At 54.8% G+C, this 19,883-nt stretch overlaps 1 protein-coding gene across 1 annotated transcript in view; it reads right to left on the reverse strand.

Annotated features, from left to right (window-relative positions):
- The window catches only part of LOC128830332 (uncharacterized), a 39,755-nt gene that overhangs the window by 3,664 nt on the left and 16,208 nt on the right, over nucleotides 1-19,883 (reverse strand). Inside the window, exons 5-16 of the mRNA XM_054016152.1 lie at nucleotides 19,047-19,163; nucleotides 16,388-16,449; nucleotides 15,713-15,871; nucleotides 14,922-15,107; nucleotides 14,115-14,217; nucleotides 13,402-13,543; nucleotides 12,105-12,288; nucleotides 11,143-11,242; nucleotides 9,934-10,052; nucleotides 3,113-3,150; nucleotides 1,814-1,926; nucleotides 1,585-1,733 (exon numbers count right to left, since the gene is read on the reverse strand). Of these exons, the coding sequence (XP_053872127.1) occupies nucleotides 1,585-1,733; nucleotides 1,814-1,926; nucleotides 3,113-3,150; nucleotides 9,934-10,052; nucleotides 11,143-11,242; nucleotides 12,105-12,288; nucleotides 13,402-13,543; nucleotides 14,115-14,217; nucleotides 14,922-15,107; nucleotides 15,713-15,871; nucleotides 16,388-16,449; nucleotides 19,047-19,163 (1,472 nt within the window). The remainder of the gene's footprint in view (nucleotides 1-1,584; nucleotides 1,734-1,813; nucleotides 1,927-3,112; nucleotides 3,151-9,933; nucleotides 10,053-11,142; nucleotides 11,243-12,104; nucleotides 12,289-13,401; nucleotides 13,544-14,114; nucleotides 14,218-14,921; nucleotides 15,108-15,712; nucleotides 15,872-16,387; nucleotides 16,450-19,046; nucleotides 19,164-19,883) is intronic.

Here is a 19,883-nt window from a genome sequence, read left to right on the forward strand (position 1 = left end):
AAAGCAAGAGGCCCCCAGGGGAACAGGGCATGAAGTCGTGTCTCCATGGGGTTCTACGGAGCATCCTTACATGGCAAGTGCACCCTTCAGAAACGCATCCAACCGGAGGGGATAATACATGAACAATAGTGACAAGCTCGAGTCCCCCCCCTACCCTCCAGGGGTGAGAGCACAGACTGCCACCTCTAGAGGCTATTTCCCCCTCCCCACCTGGCAGTGCAGGCACTCTGGTACAGAAGAGAATGAGATAAATTCATGGAAGATGGGTCCATCAATGGCTACTAGCCAAGACAGTCAGGGTGTCCTAAGCCAGCGGTTCTCAACCTTTCCAGACTCCTGTTGCTCCACCACCCATGGTGGAAGCCAGAGCCCCACCGCCTGCAGCAGAAGCATGTAACTTAGCTTTGCGGGGCCCTCTGTGGTGTGAGGCCCCAGGTAACTGTCCTGCTTGCCACCCCCTAAGGCTGGCCCTGCATTTGCAACCCCCCTAAAATCGGTCCCTTGACTTTCCTGGGGGTTGCAACCTCCAGGTTGAGAAACACTGATCTAGAGGAATTGCTGTACCCCCTGGAAGACCTCTGCGTATCCCTAGAATCATAGAATATCTAACCCCCTGCTCAAAGCAGGGCCAATCCCCAACTAAATCATCCCAGCCAGGGCTTTGTCAAGCCGGGCTTTAAAAACCTCTAAAGAAGGAGATTCCACCACCTCCCTAGGGAACCCATTCCAATGCTTCACCACCATAGAATATCAGGGTTGGAAGGGACCTCATGAGGTCATCTAGTTGTACCCCTGGTTGAGAGCCATTGTCCCAAGCCTTTGACTGCCAGAAGCTAGGAGTAGACACCAGGAGATGGATCACTTGATGATTACCTGTTGTGTTTCAGAGGGAATGAACATCTGGCATTGGCCACTATCAGAAGACGGGATACTGGGCTAGATAGACCATTGGTCTGACCCAGTCTGGCCGTTCTTATGATGAACTAGCCTTCCTGGTCCAACACAGAGCATTCAGTGCACTAGCCCCATTCAAACCCAGTCATGTGGCTAAACGCTGTCAACTCTCCCGTGACGGAGCCGGAGGCTTCCCCTTCAGAAGTTCGGGTGTCAGCAACCCTGGATCGCCTGCCTGTCAGGGAAGGGGCCAATGCAGGGAGTAGAGACTGAACCTCATGGGAGCCTCATGAAAGGGAGCTTGAAAACCACCAGAGCCCAGCTCTCTGCAGAGAGAGAGAGAACTTGTTGGTTAAGGCCTGTATTAAGTCCAGGTTCTTCCTGGTAGTCACGAAGCAGCCCCAAATCCAAACCTACCACATCAACCCGGTTACATGACCCATCGGCCGAGTGTCTGGCAAGTCCTTTAACTGGGGCCGTCGGGCTGGATTCCAAAGGAACGCCATTCATCCTGAGATCGGCATCGGGCCCTAGAGCCTGCTCTGGGCAGAGGTGGCTCTGGGTTTGAGGCTTAGCCCCATGTATTCCAATCCAGGCTTTACGGGGCTACTTCTCCATGCCGCTGTGGTTCCCTGCAGGGTGGTGCAGCACCACAGGCCTGTGGACCTGGGCAGGCAGAAGGCTCCTTACCTGAGACACGGTGGAGTTCGTGAGGATGGGGCTAATGTGCTCGGTGGCTAGGTCAGCGCAGGCGGACATGCACAGGGTGGAGAGCAGGAGAATGATCAGGGCCCTGCAGCGGGACCAGTGGACCACGGCGCTGTGATGGTGACCGGGCACTAAAGAAAGCAAGGAGGCATGTGAGCAGAGACCCCCCTAGGCACAGACCTGGGCTCAACCAGCCGTGGTGGGGACTTACTGTGGCAGTCGCTGATGTGAATGTCGTAGATGTGCGAGTGAGTCTTCAGGGTGAAGAAGAGGCCGATGAGGTAGGCGGCGGGAAGCACGAGGGACACCGTGTACACCAGGGGCCTGCAACACACCAGAGCTGCAGGGAGCTGGATGGAGAACCCCCTGCTTCCCCCCTCCCAGCAGCTCCTGGGAATTCATCTCTGGCCCATCCCCAAGGGGGGCGGGGGCTTGCTGCCTTTGGCCAGGCTGGTTTCAGTCACCCTACAATGACTGGGGGCGAGGGGTCATAGAATAGCAGGGTTGGAAGGGACCTCAGGAGGTGTCTAGTCCAACCCCCTGCTCAAAGCAGGGCCAATCCCCAACTAAGACGGGCGTTACTGTCTGTGTCCGCCCCCCCGGCTCAAGGTGCTCAATCCTCAGGGCTCTGGCAGCCTCCAAAGCCAGTTGGCTGCTAGATGGTTTTTCCACCTGATGTCAGCCAGAGGCCCTTCCCCCGCCCGCTTCTCCCCACTAACCCGTCCCCCGCCCGCTTCTCCCCACTAACCCTTGGTGTGCCAGGCCTTGCTTTTGCAGCCACCCAAGGGGATGCAGCAGATGGAGGATGTACCTCATCTCACACAAGCGGCCCCCGGGGGGGCTAAGAACACCCTCCCTGGCCAGGAGCCCTGCACGCTGAAGCAACTTGCTGGAGAAACCCAGGGTCAGAGTGGCAAGTGCTTAACACAAAGGAGTTGGCAGAGCAAGCAGCAGTCAACAGCTAAGCTGGGCCATGGGGAGGGAGCCCTAGGAAGGATCAAACCTTCCTCACCCACAACGCCCTGTAAAGAGCCCCCCTCCCAAGTACTATCGGATGGGAATCGGAGACTTGGCCATTACATTAACATCTCCATGCGGCACCGGGTCATCCTGCTCTAGCATCAATGGCGCTGCAGAGATAATCGGGCCCTGTTGTGTCCATGGCTGATGGGACTTAGGGCTGGGGGTTCAGCTAAGAAGAGAGCAGCATGTGTTACCTAGACACTGGAGACAGTCATTTCCCCCCCCAGGAGACAGGTATTAGGCTACAGATGATGAGACTGAGGCCACATGGGTAAGCCAGTGGCAGAGTCCAGGATCAGCCCCTGCTCCCGTAGGGGAAGCTGGCTTGGGCCTCCAGGCAAAGCGCCAAGAGAAGCATGAAAGCAATGCAGCGTGGAAGGTGCTTGGGCATCCCATTAGGGATCATCACAGCTCTCATGTGCTTCTTTAGTGGGGCCAGGGCTGATCCACTATGTCCAAGCAACAGGACAGACGGTGAGGCACTTACTGGACGTGTTTGTAGTACAGGGTGCCATTGTTCTCCATCTGAAAAACAAGAACCACAGGACCGTTTGGTTGGTTCCAGCAACACACTGATCTAGTCTCACGTGCTCAGCGTAGGACGGTTTATGAATGGAGATGATACACCGAAGCCATGATCTCCACGCTCACCCCCGTCTCCCTCCCCACAGATGCTAGGGAACAGCAATTCGTTTGTCAGACTGGAGCAGAGCCCCATGCAGTGACCCAGGAGAAATGAAGGTTACTTACCTGTAAACTGGTTTCAGAGTAGCAGCCGTGTTAGTCTGTATCCGCAAAAAGAACAGGAGTACTTGTGGCACCTTGGAGGCTAACATTTATTTGAGCATAAGTTTCGTGGGCTACAGCCCACTTCTTCAGATGCATAGAATCACACACACACACACACACTTGCCCTACCAACTCTAAGAGGCTAATTAAGATAAGCTATTATCAGGAGAAAAAAAAAAAAAACACAAACAACACTTTTGTAGTGATAATCAAGATGGCCCATTCCAGACAGTTGACAGGACGGTGTGAGGATACTGAACATGGGGAAATAGATTTGAGTGACTGATGGGAAAGACAGAGGTACTGCTGAAACTACCCTGGAGACGGGAACAGAGTCCTAGCTGAACAAAGACTGAAGCGGTGCCTTGCCAAACCCTGCATCCACCAGCAGCCAAATCCAGAGCCTAGTGCTGGCTGGAAGCGGGCACTGAAATCCAGATCTCAGCAACTGGTGCCCACCTCAGCTGAGTGAAGGAAGCAGCCACAGCTCTAGTGGAATCTGGTCCAATTGAAGCAGGGACAGGAACTTTTTCTAGCGTGTAATACTCGGCAGTACCCTGGGAGGAAAGCGTATGCCCTCTGTCCTTAGCATATGAAAAACTGAAACAGTCTTGAGGTTTTATGAAGACTTAGCAAGAGAGGCGTCTGATGAAGTGGGTATTCACCCACAAAAGCTTATGCTCCAATACTTCTGTTAGTCTTAAAGGTGCCACAAGACCCTCTGTTGCTTTTTACAGATTCAGACTAACATGGCTACCCCTCGGATATATGAAGACTTAGTTCTGTCTGAATAACAGGCGAGAGCCCTTTTAGCATCCAATGTATGGAGGACAGATTCTCCTTAGAATGTGGTTTGGTTGTAGGGAGTGAAAGTGAAATACAACTGACTGATTTAATCGGAGGGGGAAGAAATCTGATGTCATCTTGATAAGACCAGGTCTAAGGCTCAGGTCTAAAGATTACCTTGTCCTTGTGAAAGGTGGATCAGCCATGAGTGCATTCAGTTCACTCATTCTCCTGGTGAACTTAATGGCAATAATGAAGGCCTTGAGATAGTTAAAATGATGAAACAAACACTCCGCCAATGGTTTGATCAGAGATTGTATCATCGTGGTCACAACCAAACTGAAGTCTCAAGAGGGCAGGGTCTAACAGGAGAATAGACATTTGATAAATCTCTCAAACTTTTTAACCAAAACATGAACAAAGCAGCCATCTACAGTCAACTAAGTAAGATACATGGAGATGGCTGCAAAATGGACCTTTAAATTATGAGTTATGCAACCCTTGATTTTTTTCCTTTTCAAAATACATTAAGCATTGACGAAATGAAAACAGATCTAGGAGAATCAGGACTTCCTCTGCATCCTTGCCTGAAATCTGGACCACTTTAGATGGTAGCAATTTCTGGTGGACCATTTTTTAAGAGTTAACGAGTATGTCCTGCACAGATGAAGAACACAAGTACAGACTGCAGGTCCAGGTGAAAAAATCCTGCTCCCCAATTGGGACAGGAGGCAGAGGGAGGTGCATAAAGACTGCTAGATAGCTGAAGGAGATTGGTAAACCACCTGCCGAGGAGGCCAAACCAGTGCAATGAGTATCATCCTGGCCCTGTCCTGACGTGTCTTCTGCACCAAGGGAAGTCGAGGAAAGGCATACATCAGACACCTCCTCCAGTGCAGCAGGAAGACATCAGAGAGAGATGTTCCCATGACAACACTGTTGAACCTTACTGCGAACAGGGCCACAACACCTAGAAGATAAGGTCTGAAACAGCTGATCCTTCAGGAGCCACTCATGCATCTAGGAGCAGTCTCTGCTGAGGCAACCTGCATTTGTTCTCCCCAGCCAGATATAGGGCTACAGGACAAATGTTGAGGCAGAAACACGTCTGTGCACAAGGGGGTGGAATGAGCACCCCCTGCTTGTTGAGATGTTGCATTGGCGGTGTAACGCTCATAACTGCCTGCACACCCTTCCCTTGCAGATGAAGGGCACACTGAGCCAGATGAACTGCTCTTAGTTCCAGTACGCTGATGTGCAACGTTCTTTCAAGATTACCAGGACCCCCAAATTGTTAAGTGACTCAAGTGCCCCACCCCTGACCATTGATGCAGCTGGAGTCAACGTCTGGGATGGACCCATAGAACTGAACTGCACACCCTTGAGCGGGTTTGTCCTGGTTGGCCACCAGTCGAGCAAGACCACGACATTCCAAGACATGGTGATCAACTGAAGACTGTTCCGACTTGAACTGTAGGCCTGGGACATCCAGTGCTGAATAGGTCTCATTCTCAGACAGTCAAATGGAGTCCTGTAGGTAGTGGCTGCCATAACCCCCCCATGAGACCCAGGAAGAACTTTATCAAAGATTCAAAGTTGCCCTACACAGAGGATAGGCATTTCTCAGAATGAGACAATCTGTCCTCAGAAAAACTCTCCCTTCCGAGTCCAGTATGGCACCCGTAAAAGAAATCCTGTGTGTAAGACAGAGGATAGTCTTTGGGAGGTTGAGGAAAAATTCTAGGTCTAAAAAGGGGGGGGGGGAAGCAGACCACTTGTGGTGATTATGGGGCTCAATGGGCCCTCGCGCACAACAGCTATCTGTAGCCAACTCTCCAGGTAAAGGTAAACAAAAATACCCTGATTCCTCAGATGTGCTACCACCACAGACAGACAGGCATTTTGCCAATACCCTGGGTGCTGTGGAAAGGCCAGATGAGAGCACCCTGTACTGGAACTGGTGCCCAGCCATCACAAATGGAACACTTCCAATGGTTTTGTCAAATCATGATTGGAAATATGCTTTTTAGACCATCACAAGCCAATCCTAGACCAACAGGGAACGGATTATGGAGGCCAGAGTCAGCATATGGAACCAAAAGCTTCCAGATGCTCTTAAAATTGGCAATTGGACAAAATCTCCAATTCTTTCTTTTGCACCAGAAAGAACCTGGAGTAAAAACCTTGACCCCTCTCTAGTAAGCGAGAGCCTCCTTGTCAGCTCCTACCAGAAGCAACTTCTCCATGCCTGCGAGAAGGATTGCCTTGTGAAAGGGGTCCCTGCAGAGGGATGGGTAGGGGGAGTTGGGAGGAAGCAGTCTTTCCAGTTGAATGGCATAGCCCTTTTCCATGATCTCCAAGACCTGTTGGTCTGATGTAACCTGCTTCCATGTGTTGATGAAGTGGGCTAGCCTGCCTCCAAAGGAAAGGATAGAAGAGAGCTGGTTGGTTGGTTCTTGACTCTCAAAGATCTCACCAAAACAGAGGGTGGACTTGTCTGGGATGAGGATGCGGGCAATTTAGATTTGGAACCTTGTTTGAAAGGCCTCTTTCCAGAACGGCTCTGTGAGGCTGCACATTGTTGACATGTGACTGGATGACTGAAGGTTGGGGTAATGCTGCCTCCGGTATCGGCAAGAGGACTGGAGGGCCTCCTTTGAGTAGATGGCATTGACCCCAAAGATCGAGCTGTTGATCTCATCTCCTTTAGTTTGCCAATGGTCTTTTCACTGAAGAGACCCTCCACTCCAGAAGGAAGCTCTCCCAGCTGACTTTGAGCCTCCATAGGTAGGAGGGGAGGATCAAAGCCATGCATGCCCCTGATGGTCACAGCTGACGCCAATGCTCTGACATTGCATTGAAGGAAGCCCTGAGGGAGTGTCTAGCTACATTCTGACCCTCCAATGAGATGGCGTCCACCGGCTGTGTCCTGCCAACAGGCAAGGCCTGGAGAAAAGCAACACTTCCTCCCCCCATAGATGGAATTGGTAATGGGCCAGAACTGCCAGATAATTTGCCACCCTAACACTGAGGGATGAGGAGAAGCACCACCGTTCTCCCCCTTCCCCCACTGTAGCTGTCCAGACCTCCTGTTGCTGGCAGCAGCCACCACCAAGGAATTCAGCACAAAAGCAGGTATGGAAGTAAGATTCCCTTCAGAAATATAGTTCATTTGCTTTCTTAGAGATGGGCTGTCAGTGGGCCACGCGGAGGTGGCCGGCTCTCATAACTCATCCAGGATGGGCAGCAATATCCTATTCTTGGCAGTGGCACGGTGGATGTAAGATACGGAGAAGTCTCTTCCTCCAGTACTGCAGGGAGATTCGAGTGGACATCCTGGGATGCTTTAAGTCATAGAAATGCATAGCATACCCAGATGGCGAAAAGGCTGATGCCACCCCCACATAGGTCACAGCCTCACGATTAGGTCCTAAAAGCTCCTGTCCAAAGAGAGCAGCTCTCTCTTCATCCCCCTCGGACTGAGTCCCAGCTCTCACTGTAGCGTCAATGGAACTGGGGGAGCAGGATCGGAGGATCCTGGGCTTTCAGATTCTTTGCAGATGATGTGTCCCCTCTCCATCCACGTGGAAGATAAGCTGGAGAGGACCTGTGGTGGTCCCCCACTAAGGCCCCAGGACTGCCAAGTCTCCCCTACTATTGGGTGTCAGGAACATGCCAATAGGGGCTGGACCAAAAGGGTGGTCAGAACCTCGCTGCAGGTCAGTTCTTCCTCTATCCTCCTCCGGGAGAAGGTCCAGGTCGGGACCCGAGAAAGCGTACCAGGGATAGTAACCAATGCAGAGGGAGGAATGGGGATCCTGCTCTTTGCTGAGGCCCTGTTGGAAGCCTGAGAGGAGGGATGAGAAAGGTCCAAGGAAGAGCCAGCGGGATCCAGTCTCTTCTTCTTAGGAAGTGACGAAGGACAATCTTGGAACCAAGGATACATGCCTCCTTTCAGGAGCCATGCGCCTTGCACCAGGATCCAAGGCATGCACCAGAACTGTGCGGAACTGACAGACTGGATCAGGAAACGACCACAGAGCCAAAGGTTTGGCCACCGTTAGATCCGATGGCCCATGTGAGCGCCTCTCTTCAGTGACTGAAGCTGGAGGTGGAACAAGTCTCTGCTTTGGAACTGTTGTGGCCTTATCAAAAATCAGATGGAATCTGCTAGCAGTTCTGGTTCCCACGTATCAGAGTGCATGCTGGCTGTCTTGCTCCTATGTGGCTTTTTCCTCCGTCTCAGATGCTGCGGCACAGAAGACACTGATGGTCCTAATTCAAAGGCACTGCTTACACCCATCTTCCAGGCAACTGGGACAGACTCCAGTCCTGCAGCTGCAATGTTAGGGTCAGATTGCTGTGAGGCATGAGGTACTGAACTGGTCCTCGACCTTTCTTCTGGAACCGGAACAGTGGGATCCAACCACCCAGCCCTCAGTTCGGCCACACGACGCCTTGGGGCTTGACTGAGGGCTGCCGGAACAGAGTCCGGCCCAGACAGGGGCTGTGGCTTCTTGGAACCCTTCAGTCGGCTGGAAGCGGGAGGAGGCCACCAGGACAAAGGCTGAACATTTAGACTGTGGAGCTGAAGTCTGAACGGATGCAGAGGGTAGTGTCGAGGACTTCCTGAAGCAGAAGGAGTTGCAGATGAATTTGAGGAACTATTGTGGTCCTCAGACCCTCTTTCTGGAGATTCGGCACAAGATGGCAATAGCATGGGATCGGAGACTCAAGCTGGGTTGAGTTTGCAGTTATCAAAAGGATTATTCTCCCCTAAGTTAGCTGGGCAGGCTGGAGACACTGATCTGGAATCTCACAGAGCCTTTAGAGTCTTACAGAACACTTTTAGCTCCCCAAGAGGAAGCAAGGAGTCTGGGTGCATGCAGTGGAGAGAAAAGTGATCAGATTAATAAGAGACCTCCCCATTCCATGTGATCTCAGTATATTCTTTCCTCAGCAGCCTCAGGATATAAGCGAGGAATTAGGAATGCCAACTACCAGAAGCTAAGAACTGGACCAACCTGCTCTGTAACTCTGGCTGGCACACTGGAGTGTTTTGAGTCCTGAAGGCGCACACAGAACACCCTCCACGCGCAGCTCAGTCCTCAGTGATTAGTTACCGCCAAGCACAGGAAAGTCTAGTCAGGAGTGACCACCAATGCACCACAAAGAGTTGGCCTGTAAAGATGCAGACCTCCAAGATGCCTCCACCCTAGAGGTGGCTGCATTTTGGTGTACAGGACCAGTAGTTTTGTACAGCATTTGTGCTGTCCAGAAAAGCAAGGCCCTCCTCCTCTTCTTGAGCATCTGCCTGCTGATCAGGAGTGCAGGTTTTGCTAGTTACTTGAATTCAGAACATACCGTACACCAGGCATCACAGAATGTCATGGTCTAGCAGGGGACACCCCACCCCCAACTGGGTCCTTCCTGTTCCCAACCCAACCTGGAAGCCTCTGTAATGCACGAAGACCACCCATGTTGCAGCAGCCACCAATCTCACTTGGAGGAGTCACTGATTTGCAGAGAAGTCTGGCCCTTGTCAGCTACACCCTGCCCCCATCAAGGAGACAGGCACTGCTAAGCAGTCATGGGCACTGCAAGCGTGAAGAGGCCAGGGGTCAGGCGGTAGATCCCCTGTATGGCTGGGCAGTGGTATCTACAGGTCACCAGGCCCATGAGATGTGGCCTGTACAAGAGCGAATACATTTAGGTGTCCAGGGTTCCACCTACCAGGTCAAAGTGGCAGTTCTGGCAGAGGTAGTGTCCCGCTGGACTCTGGGTAATGTTCTGGCATTCGCCACAGACCAGCCTCCCATAGACTTTGGAGAACAGAGTTGGAGCAAACACGCCTGTCAGGGGAGAGAAAGGTGGGTTAGAATGGATCCGGGGGGTTTCACACCACACCGTTGGCTAACACTGGCGACAAGACCCAGGGCAAGAGGAAGAGGGTTCAAGACACACCACACTTCCACTGGGAAGCTGATCAAGACTTTGGCCACATCCAGCTGCAGAGACTGAATGAGCTGCAGAGCACAGAGTCCCACTTCGCTGCGGGCCAAATAAGTGCCGATTCTCCTCTCCAGCAGCTGGCTAAGAGGAATTCCCGCCTATCCCCCCTCCATCTGGCCACCATGCCTGGAGACAGGCCATTAGGGAATAACAGTCCCTTTAATAGGTTGTTCCCAACCCACCAGAGAGCTCAAGAACACACATCCTCTGTCCAAGGAACAGTACACGCTTCCCCGCCAGTGTGCTCTGACCGTTCCCCAAGGGCCCCACTCCCTACACAAGAGTAGAGTTTGTGTCTATTCAATCCCTGGCTTTTTGATAAAAGGCAACACATCCTGACTGCATGGCCACTCTGAAGTGGACACCTGCCCGCTCCCAGGACCTAGGCAGAGCCCAACCCATTTTATGCCAGCCAGCTGGATGGAAGTAACCCCTCTAGGAGTCAAGGTGTCCAGTACCCAGGGGAAGTAAGATGGGCGATATGTCCTGCTCAGGGCAGCCCCCCTCTGCTCGAGGAGCTGCATTATGCACAGGAGGGTGTCCCACGCAGCTCCCTGGAACTGTGGGCACCTCCCTGCAATGATGGGCCGCAGCATTTTGTGAGCAGTGTGCAACTCCAGACGCTGTCCCAAATTTGCAATGGGCGCTGCCAATCAAAGGGACGGAGCAGAGATGGAACTCTGCAAAACCAGCCTGAAACTAAGTCATAACCCCCAGGGGATGTGCACAGGGTACATTTATCCCTCAAGGCTGGAGCCCTGCAGCAGAGCCAGGCTTCACTGGAGAGGCCTCGAGATTGGAAGATGGGGACAGCCTGTAAGAGACAGGCATGGTCAGTGCATGCGGCCAACACGTTCAGGTTAGGAGACGGTGCATTTCTGTCTCATTCCTGTACCCAGGGCTTCAGCGCGTGGCCAGTTTCTTGCTTACCTCCCACGGAGAGGAAGAGCAGGGCAGAGCTGACGCCTGCCGATCTGCTGTTAAACCTCTGCTCCTGGTGGCGGATGCCTCCAATCACCATGCACAAGCCCTTGAAAGGAACAGGGGACACTCAGTTATCACGCCTGAGCCTTGGGCCGCCTCAGCTGAGGTGCATTTCAAACGGCAGAGGTGGGCAAACTACGGCCCGCGGGCCACATCCGGCCTGTGGGACCGTCCTGCCCTGCTCTTGAGCTCCTGGCCGGGGAGGCTAGACCCCGGCACCTCCTCTGCTGTCCCCCCTCCCCTGCAGCCATGCCGCCACACAGGCTGCGCTCTGGGCAGCGGAGCGGTGCGCTCCTACTGAGTGGAGCGGCAGCGTGTCTTGCTCCGGCCGGTGCGGCAGCCAGACATGCTGCTCTGAGCAGCATGGTAAGTGGGCCGGGGCTGGGGGGGTTGGATAAAGGGCGGAGGGTCCCAGGGGGCGGTCAGAGGACAGGGAGCGGTTGGATAGGGCAGAGGTTTGGGGGGGGGGGGGGGGGTTGGATAAGTGTGGGAGTCCCGGAGGGGGCCTGTCAGGGGGCGGGGCAGTCAGGGGACTGGGAGCAGGGGGCAGTTAGGGGACAAGGAACGGGGGGGAGCTGTGGATTGGCTGGAGGTTCTGAGGGGGGCAGTGATGGGGTGGGAAGTGGGAGGGGGCAGATAGGAGGCAGGGGCCAGGCTGTTTGGGGAGGCACAACCTTCCCTACCTGGCTCTTCATACAGTTTTGCAACCCCAATGTGGCCCTCTGGCCAAAAAAAGTTTGCCTGCCCCTGTTCTAAGAGGAAAAAGGTCGGCCGGGGGCGGGGGGGGGGGGGGGGACGAGTCTGAATGGAGCACTTTAGAACCAAGAGGCAGAACTACCAGAAGCTGCCCGCTCCGACAGCGGAGCCCGGAGCACAGCCCCAGGCCACGAGCCTCCAGCCAGACTCACCGGCACGAGGAGGACACAGCCCAGCAGGGTCCCCGTCAAGGCCGACTTCACAATCTCCTCGTAACACTTGTTCCCTTCCCGGGAGCCCTTGATCAGCGCCGTGATGTAGAAGGTCAGCTCTATGATGGAGCCAAAGGAGGCATTCACCACAGCCCCCACCGCAAAGTTACTCTGAGCTGAAATACTAAGTCACACGAAGGCAGGGGGTTAGTGAGCAGAGGGAGGCTGGAGACAGATCCTGGGTGGAGACAGTCTGATGGATCATTCAGCGTGAGCAGGAGAATTCCGGCTACTGGTGCAACCTTCTATATTGGAGCCACCTGGCTCCCAGCCCTCACAAAGGGACTTTAGGGCATGTCTGATTGTTTTAGGGAGGGTGCCGCCGTCCTCTACAAATCTGTTCCCCAGCAGGGCTGTCGTTACGCCCCTTTGTGCTGCACGCTCAAGCTAAACAGGGCAGCACTGAAGTGGAAACCCGAGGATCAGCCAAGAGCTGCTGGAAGTGGGGTCACGTCAGTGGCTCTGCCCGGTGCTAGGGGGCCCTGGACTACTGGCTGTGCCGCCGCACACGTGGCTGGACAGCTTAGCGTCATCTCGGCAAGCTTTCCTGTCGCGGATACCTTTCTAGAACAGCCTGGGGGGTTAGTGTAGGAGCAGATTAGGGTATTATGGGGCCCTGGGCTAGAGCAAGTGGGGGCCCCTCCCCACCCATTCCGCCTGCAGTCCCCCCCCCCGCTCTGCCTGGTGCTCCAGCCGGGGCTTGCCCCACTCTGCCTGGCGTGCTGGGCGGAGAGGTGGAGTGTGACAAGCCCCTGCACCTCAACTGGAGCAGGTCTGGGCCCATTTTTCCAGGGCCCCCAGGCATGGGCCTTGTTGGCCCAGTGGCTAATCCGCCACTGCGTAGGAGGGCTCCATATTCCACCCCAGAGACAGCAGGGGCGGGGCCTGGATACAGAGCGATGAGCCAGCTACGCACAGTGACATTCCACCGGGAGTCCAAGAATCCCACGGGGAGCTCGTGCCTTCAGCTCGATTTCACAGCCTGCTTTGCCACAAGAAGCCCATAGCCTATCACAGGAATGATCTGCTCAAGTAACAGCCAGGACCCCTCCCAGCAAGGAGGGTGTGAGATTGGGGGGGGGGAAGAGAAGACAAGGAGAGTCACGTTTTGCCCTGTTACGCCGTTCGTCGGCGAGATGTCACAATACAGCTTCAGAATGGGGGGAGGGGGGAATTACACAAGGGATTGTTTTGAACCCCAGCCCCCTGCCGGATGTGGGAGAAGGCGCGGCCTCACCTGGCGATGGCCATGCCGATGTAGTACGAGAGGGGCATGATGGAGAGCAGCGAGAGGGTGAACTTCACGGGAGAGCTGGTGAAACGGTTGTGGCTGTCGACGTAGCCCAGAACCAGAGTCACGATCACGAGCGGCAGCAGGTCTGCGCGGCGGCCGGTCAAGGGGCACTTCCCGGCAATGTTGGGGCACCCATCACGAGTGCCAGAGCGCCTCGCCCGGGGATGTGCTTTGCCTCCACATCCCAGGAGGGAGGTTAAATAACCTGGGCAGGAGAGTCCATGTAGATGGACTGAACCCAGATCTCCCAACACCCAGGCTTGGTCCTTAGCCATGAAGCCAACACTCACGTTTTTCCTACTACCTGGCCATGCCTCATTGTCAGAGAGCACAAGTGTCTGCTGAGCACACGTACAACGCTCGCACCTCTGCCAGCCTCCATCCAAGGCAAGGTCCTTCTCCCCTAACCCTGCACTAGGCATGCCAGCTGCTGAGAGCCGGCTGAAGGATTGCCTTGAGCTCATCAGGGATGTGTGGAGAACACCAGAGCACAGAGGCTGCATGCACGCCTCTGCAGGAGGTTCCTGTATGTTCTCAGGGCCTCCATATCCCTTCTCCACCCCAGGGGAGCCCTGGGCCGCCCAACCCACGTTACCCAGCAACACCGGCGTTTCCCCAATGCTGGCACTGGAGCCAGGCAGCCGTCTGAAGGATACTGACGGCGAAGACGTTGATCCCATCCACGGCATATTTGTAGTAATAGGCATTAACGGCCCGGTAGCAGCACAGGACCACTTCGGCCTCCAGCGGCACTTCTGTCTGCGGGGTCAGAGAGCCCAGGCGTTAGGGTGGTTTCTAATCCGCAGCCAACCTCACTATTCTCGGCAGTGCTGGGAAAGACGTCTCCAGCTGAGGCTGCCTAAAGTGTCCCATTTCATGGCGTCCCCCAAGGAGGGGAGGACTGTTTGGACAAGGGGAAATGCCAAAGGATTTGCTGGGCTCTCCCCTGCCCGCCTTTGTGGGATGGAGGCACCTTTAGCGAAGGTCTTATCAGAGCCGCTCTACAGCGCCAGCCAGAGCTCTGGAGCAGGTTGGTCTGGAGCCCTCTGTGCTAGGCACGTCGACTGGCTCAGCCCTGCACTCACCTGCACCGGCGCTGGGAAAGGGACACTGCGGGTGGCTTGAAGCCGACCATCCTCCAGATCGCCCTGCTGGCTGCTTCCCCACCAGGCCAGCCTAGCTCTGCACGAGAGGAAGCCAACCCACCCAGCCCTTCCGCAACTGCTCTGCCCGCTCCTACGTCCAGGAGGTTGGGAAGCAGGGCACTGAGCTAAGATGAACGCTCCTCCCATGCAGATGGTGCTGTGGGCAGACTGCTCTCCTCACCCAAGTCTTCCCAGTCCAAATCCCCCCGGTACAGGGATGGGAAATGTTAGCAAGTAGTGGGCCACTCTCTCCAGATGCCAGGCACCCCCCTCCCAAGGGGCAGGCAAGAAACCTGTTACAGTCACTGTGGAGCCAACCTTCCTCATCCGCTGGATGTGCACGTGCTCGGGGGCCAGGAGCAGGACTTTGGTGATGGTCCGAGCGTTCATCTTGGCAACGGGGATGATGAACACGAAGAGCCAGGCAATGAAGCAGACCAGGCCGTGGGCAAGAGCGAGGACCGGGTAGCCCAGCAAGAGCCAGATATAAGTGTTGACACGCCGCTGGTGGGAAGAGCGAAGGAAGGGCTGCGTGAGCGGCCAAGGGGAGTACCAAGCCAAGGGAAGACGCTTCCAATCAGGAGCTGTCGGGGCTCCCCAGCGGATACTCAGATCTGCTGGGGCATCAGCACAGACCATTATGCCCATGGTTCGGTTCTAGGGACCGTACAACTGGAGACCACCTACTGGCATCCTGTTCCTCCATCTCCTGGCCCGGGTAGTATCAGGGCCAGGGATTCAGAAGCCAGAGACGTTTCCCTGCTGGTTCTTTCCCATTCCGAGAGGGTATTCGGAGTGCTGTAGGACTGCACTGATACGGACCCAGCAGCGTGAACCAAGCCGCAGCTGATCCGAGTAGGAAGGGTCATGCCTATCTCCCATCCGCTTGTGGGGGCATTTAGAAGAGGAAGGGGACCCCAGCTCCTTCTGGCCTCTCTGCTGAGGGAGTCAGAAGCAGGCACCTCCTGGGCCGATCGCTGGGGAGAGGTTTGTGCCAGACTGAGCCGTCCACGCCAACAGCACAGGGAGCAGCTAGGGATGGAGCGTCTCCGACTCCTCCCTCCGCCCCGTGCGACACAGGCGCGGGGTACACTGGGAAGGGGCCTTACCCAGTGTGTGGCGTCCGCACGGCTTCCGGGCTCCTGCGGAGGGCCGGGCGCCATCTCATGGCGGCTGAGCAGAGGGGTGCTCTCCTTCGCCTCGTTCACCTCCGAGATGACTTCACATTTGTTGAACTTGATGCTGCACTTTCGAGAGTACGTCCTGGTCTAGGGGACGGGAGAGCAGGTCTTCAGAGAGGGGCAGAGATTTGGGGCCGGGGGAGAGTATGGGAGGGGACATCGAAGGAACCTCCCCCGAGAGGCGGAGATGACTCTGCCATGAGCAGAGCGGCTTTCACTTCTGCAGAGGCTGGTACTGGAGGCCGAGGCTCAGGGCCTGCTCCAGCTCCCTTTGCTGTTTTACAGTCGTTCTCTGCAGGTCACTGGATTGCTGCCTCTAAGGCAGGGCCCTGACCCAGCATGGAGCACGCTATCATTGCTACCCTGTTAACAGATGCCCCGAGCTGCATTAGGTACCTAGGCAGGGGATCATTCCCAACATTGGCCCCTTTTCTGGCCAGGATGTACCGGGCAAGCAAGCCAGCTTCCCCTGGAGAGGGAGGGGGCAGGGAAGAGTCTATGCTCCTGCAGTTTTGTCCTGCAGTTGGCTGGGGATCCCCAGTTCAGAACTGGGCAGCGACAGGAAGCGGGTTGCTCATTTTCCACCCCGCCGCGCCCCTCTACCTTCTGAATCACTTTTCCAAATGGCCAGAGAAAATACCCAGCGAGGTCCCAGCACAGCTTCCCTGTGGGGAGAAAGGAGACAGCAGTCAGCCCCGGAGCTGGGACGTTTCCCCTTGCCCGGCCAGGCGCTCCTTCTGAGCCAGAGGCAGCGGAGGGGGATTACGGAGGCTGTCCTGGGGGATGGGATTTGCCCAGGTGGAAGGGAAGGTGACCTGCCCTCAGTGACCATGATGAGTGCGGGTGGAAGGACGCTCACGGCTAGCTAGGAAGCGCTCCTGCACTTTAGCCTGGCTGTTTCTGGGGAGAGGCGAGGCAAGACGGACAGGGTCCAGGAAACAGGATTCTTGCACCAGAAGCAAACTCCCTGCGATAGCTGCAGAGCTCAAATGGGGGCAGAGCATCCTTCAGGTCTTTGGTCAGGAAACACCGACTCCTTCCCCCAACAGTTCACCCTGGGGCTCCTGACGCAGGGCCACCAACAGCCTTTAGGTCAGGGGGTCCTACTACCCACCAGGAAGGGAAGAGGAGACCAGGCATCCAATGGAAACGAAGAATTACCCAGGAAGCCCATCCCATCCCTTCTACCGCCCTCCCTTGTTGCACTAGGCTGCCTAATCCTTTCCGGGGCCCTTGAGAATAGTAAGTGAAGTCCCAGTGGATGGTGGCCCTTGGCCTTTTCATCCATACAGTGACCGATTAAAACTAGCCACCCCAGAAGAGAGGAAACACCATTTTACGGAGGGGGAAGATGAGCAGAGTTCAGTTATTTGACTTCATGCCACAAGGAAAGTGTGATCACAGCTGTCGGAGTAGAACCCAGGAGTCCTTGCATTCAAGTGGTGACATACAACTTCTCACACATCCACGAAGAGAAGATAGGGGTCTGGAGGCAGGTTTGGGAAGCAGGCTTTGGGGGAGAGTGGTCTCACTGCAGCAGGGTAGTGAGATTTGTCCCCTGGATGTTTTAGGTAAGAGTTTCACAGCAAGTTCTTTTTCTGCCTACTTATCATTTCAGAGGGATGAATCTTGGAAGTTGTGCTCATTGCCTGAAGAATTAAAGGGAACTTTACATTTCTGCTTTTAGGCAGCTACGTACCTTAATGTAGGAAATTTCACCAATACAAGGTTCAGGCCAGCCGGCTGGCCATTAGATCAACTAGTCCGACCTGCTGCACAACCCAGACCAGATTTTATCCAATACACTTCTACCCCGATATAACACAAATTCGGATATAATGCGGTAAAGCTGTGCTCTGAGGGGGGCAGGGCTGCGCACTCCGGTGGATCAAAGCAAGTTCAATATAACGCGGTTTCACCTATAACGAGGTAAGATTTTTTGGCTCCCGAGGACAGCGTTATATTGAGGTAGAGGTGTAATTCCTCTTTTAGCAAGAGACTCAGTAATGAGTTAAAGACTAAGTGATGGAGAATTTACCACATCCCCAATAAATCTGTCCCCATGGTTAATTACCGTATATACTCGATCATAAGCCGGTTCGTTTATAAACTGACCCTCCCCAAGATGGATAAATAAAAATAGCAATTTTTTTATAACCCGTTCATAAGCCGACCCTATAATTCAGGGCTCAGCAAACTTTGGCTCCCAGGCTATCAGGATAAGCCGCTGGGGGGGCCGAGATGGTTTGTTTACCTCGAGCGTCCGCAGGCATGGAGGTAAACCTAAGTAAACAAAGTGTACCGGCGCGCCAGCTGCTTGCCATGACAGGCCGGGACAGCAACTGGTGGGGAAATTTTTTTTTGGGGGGGGGGGGGAAGAGAAGCTGGGAGGTCAGGGGAGTAACCCCTGTGACTACCCCCCCACATGGCCTCACCCCTAGCCTGGGACCCTCACACTCTCCCCATCCCATCCCTTCCCACCTTATCTGAGGAGGGCCAAGGGAGATGTCTCCGGCCTGGCTGGAGCTGCTCCGGCAGGCCAGACCGGGCGGTGCGGCCGCAGCATGTTCCAGCAGGCTGGGCCAGGCGACACGGTCGCGGTGTGCTCCGGTGGCGCAGCCACAGCCTGCTCTGGGGGGCAGGGCCGAGCGGCTGGGGGGTGGGAGAGGGAAGAGCAGTGTGGCCAGAAGCGGAGAGAGACTCTGACCCTGCCTCTTCTGGCTGGTCTACCTCTCCTTGCTCCCTCTGTTGGGAGGAGGGGCCGTGTCCCACCTCTCCCTCTCTATAACCGTCCATAAGCCGACCCCTTTCTCTGGTGCTTCCCTTTTTTACTAAAAAAGTTCAGCTTCTGAATGAGTATATACGGTACTAAAGGGCTGCAAGTTCTCAATCACCTGGAATCAAAGTTATTGGGTGTCTTATGTTGCCTCCCTATACCTGGTGTTGCTCTTGTTTTCCTCCCACAGATGTGATCGAACGCTCTAAGGCGTGGGAAGAATTCCGTTTTTGTTGTGTTCTACAGCAGCTAGCACAACAGAGTCTGTGACCTGGGCTCCTAAGCATTGCGGCAATACGTTATTAACCTAACACGCGGTTTATTGTAACCCAGTGTTCCGCGAGAACCGAGCTGGGTCTAAGAAATGAAACGGCTAGCACAGATCACTGGCAGGGATCGCATTGTGTGTGTCCGGTGCACAATGGGCCCTGGCTTCTAGGCCTATGATAATACACCTCGCAGTTCAAGAGTCTCTGCAGAACGCACCGTATGGAGCTCCCAGTACTGTGAGGAACATCAGGGCAGAAACCAGGAGATAGAGGAGGGACAGCCACCATCCAAACAGCAGCAGGTAGAGGATGTTCCCACACGTGACTGTGGAACCTGGCAAAGAGAAGATATAAGGACTGAGGGAGTGACCTGTGGAGAAACTAAGGGGTAAGCTCTGAGGAGCCCAACTGAAGGCTAGCCCAGTTGGTTTCGGAGTCAAGTCTAATACCCAGAATTTTGTCCTGGTGAAAGGAGCTGGATTAGTAGCCCTAGAGACTGAAGTCCTGCTTATCCACTAAATGTATACAGCTGGGCTTGGGAATCCAATCACTTCCTCCCCACAAGCAAGTGAGGAACACTGCCTGGCGGATGAGGCGGCTAAGCCCCCACGCTGCAGAATTTAAGCACCCCCTTTTGGATGTTCCCGCTCTTGTATCTACAAAGCTAAAAGCCTGCAACTGTGATGTGATGCTGTGCAGTTTTCCAGAGTCTGCAGACAGACGTCTCTGGTACCTCGGCTGCTGCCCAGCTCAGCTTTGCCTAAGCAGCCGCAGGACATTAACTGGACTCTGCTCTGTTTGACTGCTGCTATTCCAGAGCCCTTAAGGCAGCAGCGGAAGAGTTGTGTGGATTTCACTCTGCGACTGAGAAGAGGTGGGAGACAGGCAGTGGCTGAAGCGGTTCATGAGTAAGGAGGATTCTTCCCCACCCCCACCCCAAGGCTGAGAGGGGAAGTTAGGGTAGCTGGGACGAGAGGAAGAGCTCTCTTCCAGCATAAGAACGACCAGACTGGATCAGACCAATGGTGCATCTTGCCCAGGATCCTGTCTTCTC

The sequence above is a fragment of the Malaclemys terrapin genome, chromosome 1, assembly GCF_027887155.1.
Source record: "Malaclemys terrapin pileata isolate rMalTer1 chromosome 1, rMalTer1.hap1, whole genome shotgun sequence".
NCBI classification, from domain to species: Eukaryota; Metazoa; Chordata; order Testudines; family Emydidae; genus Malaclemys; species Malaclemys terrapin.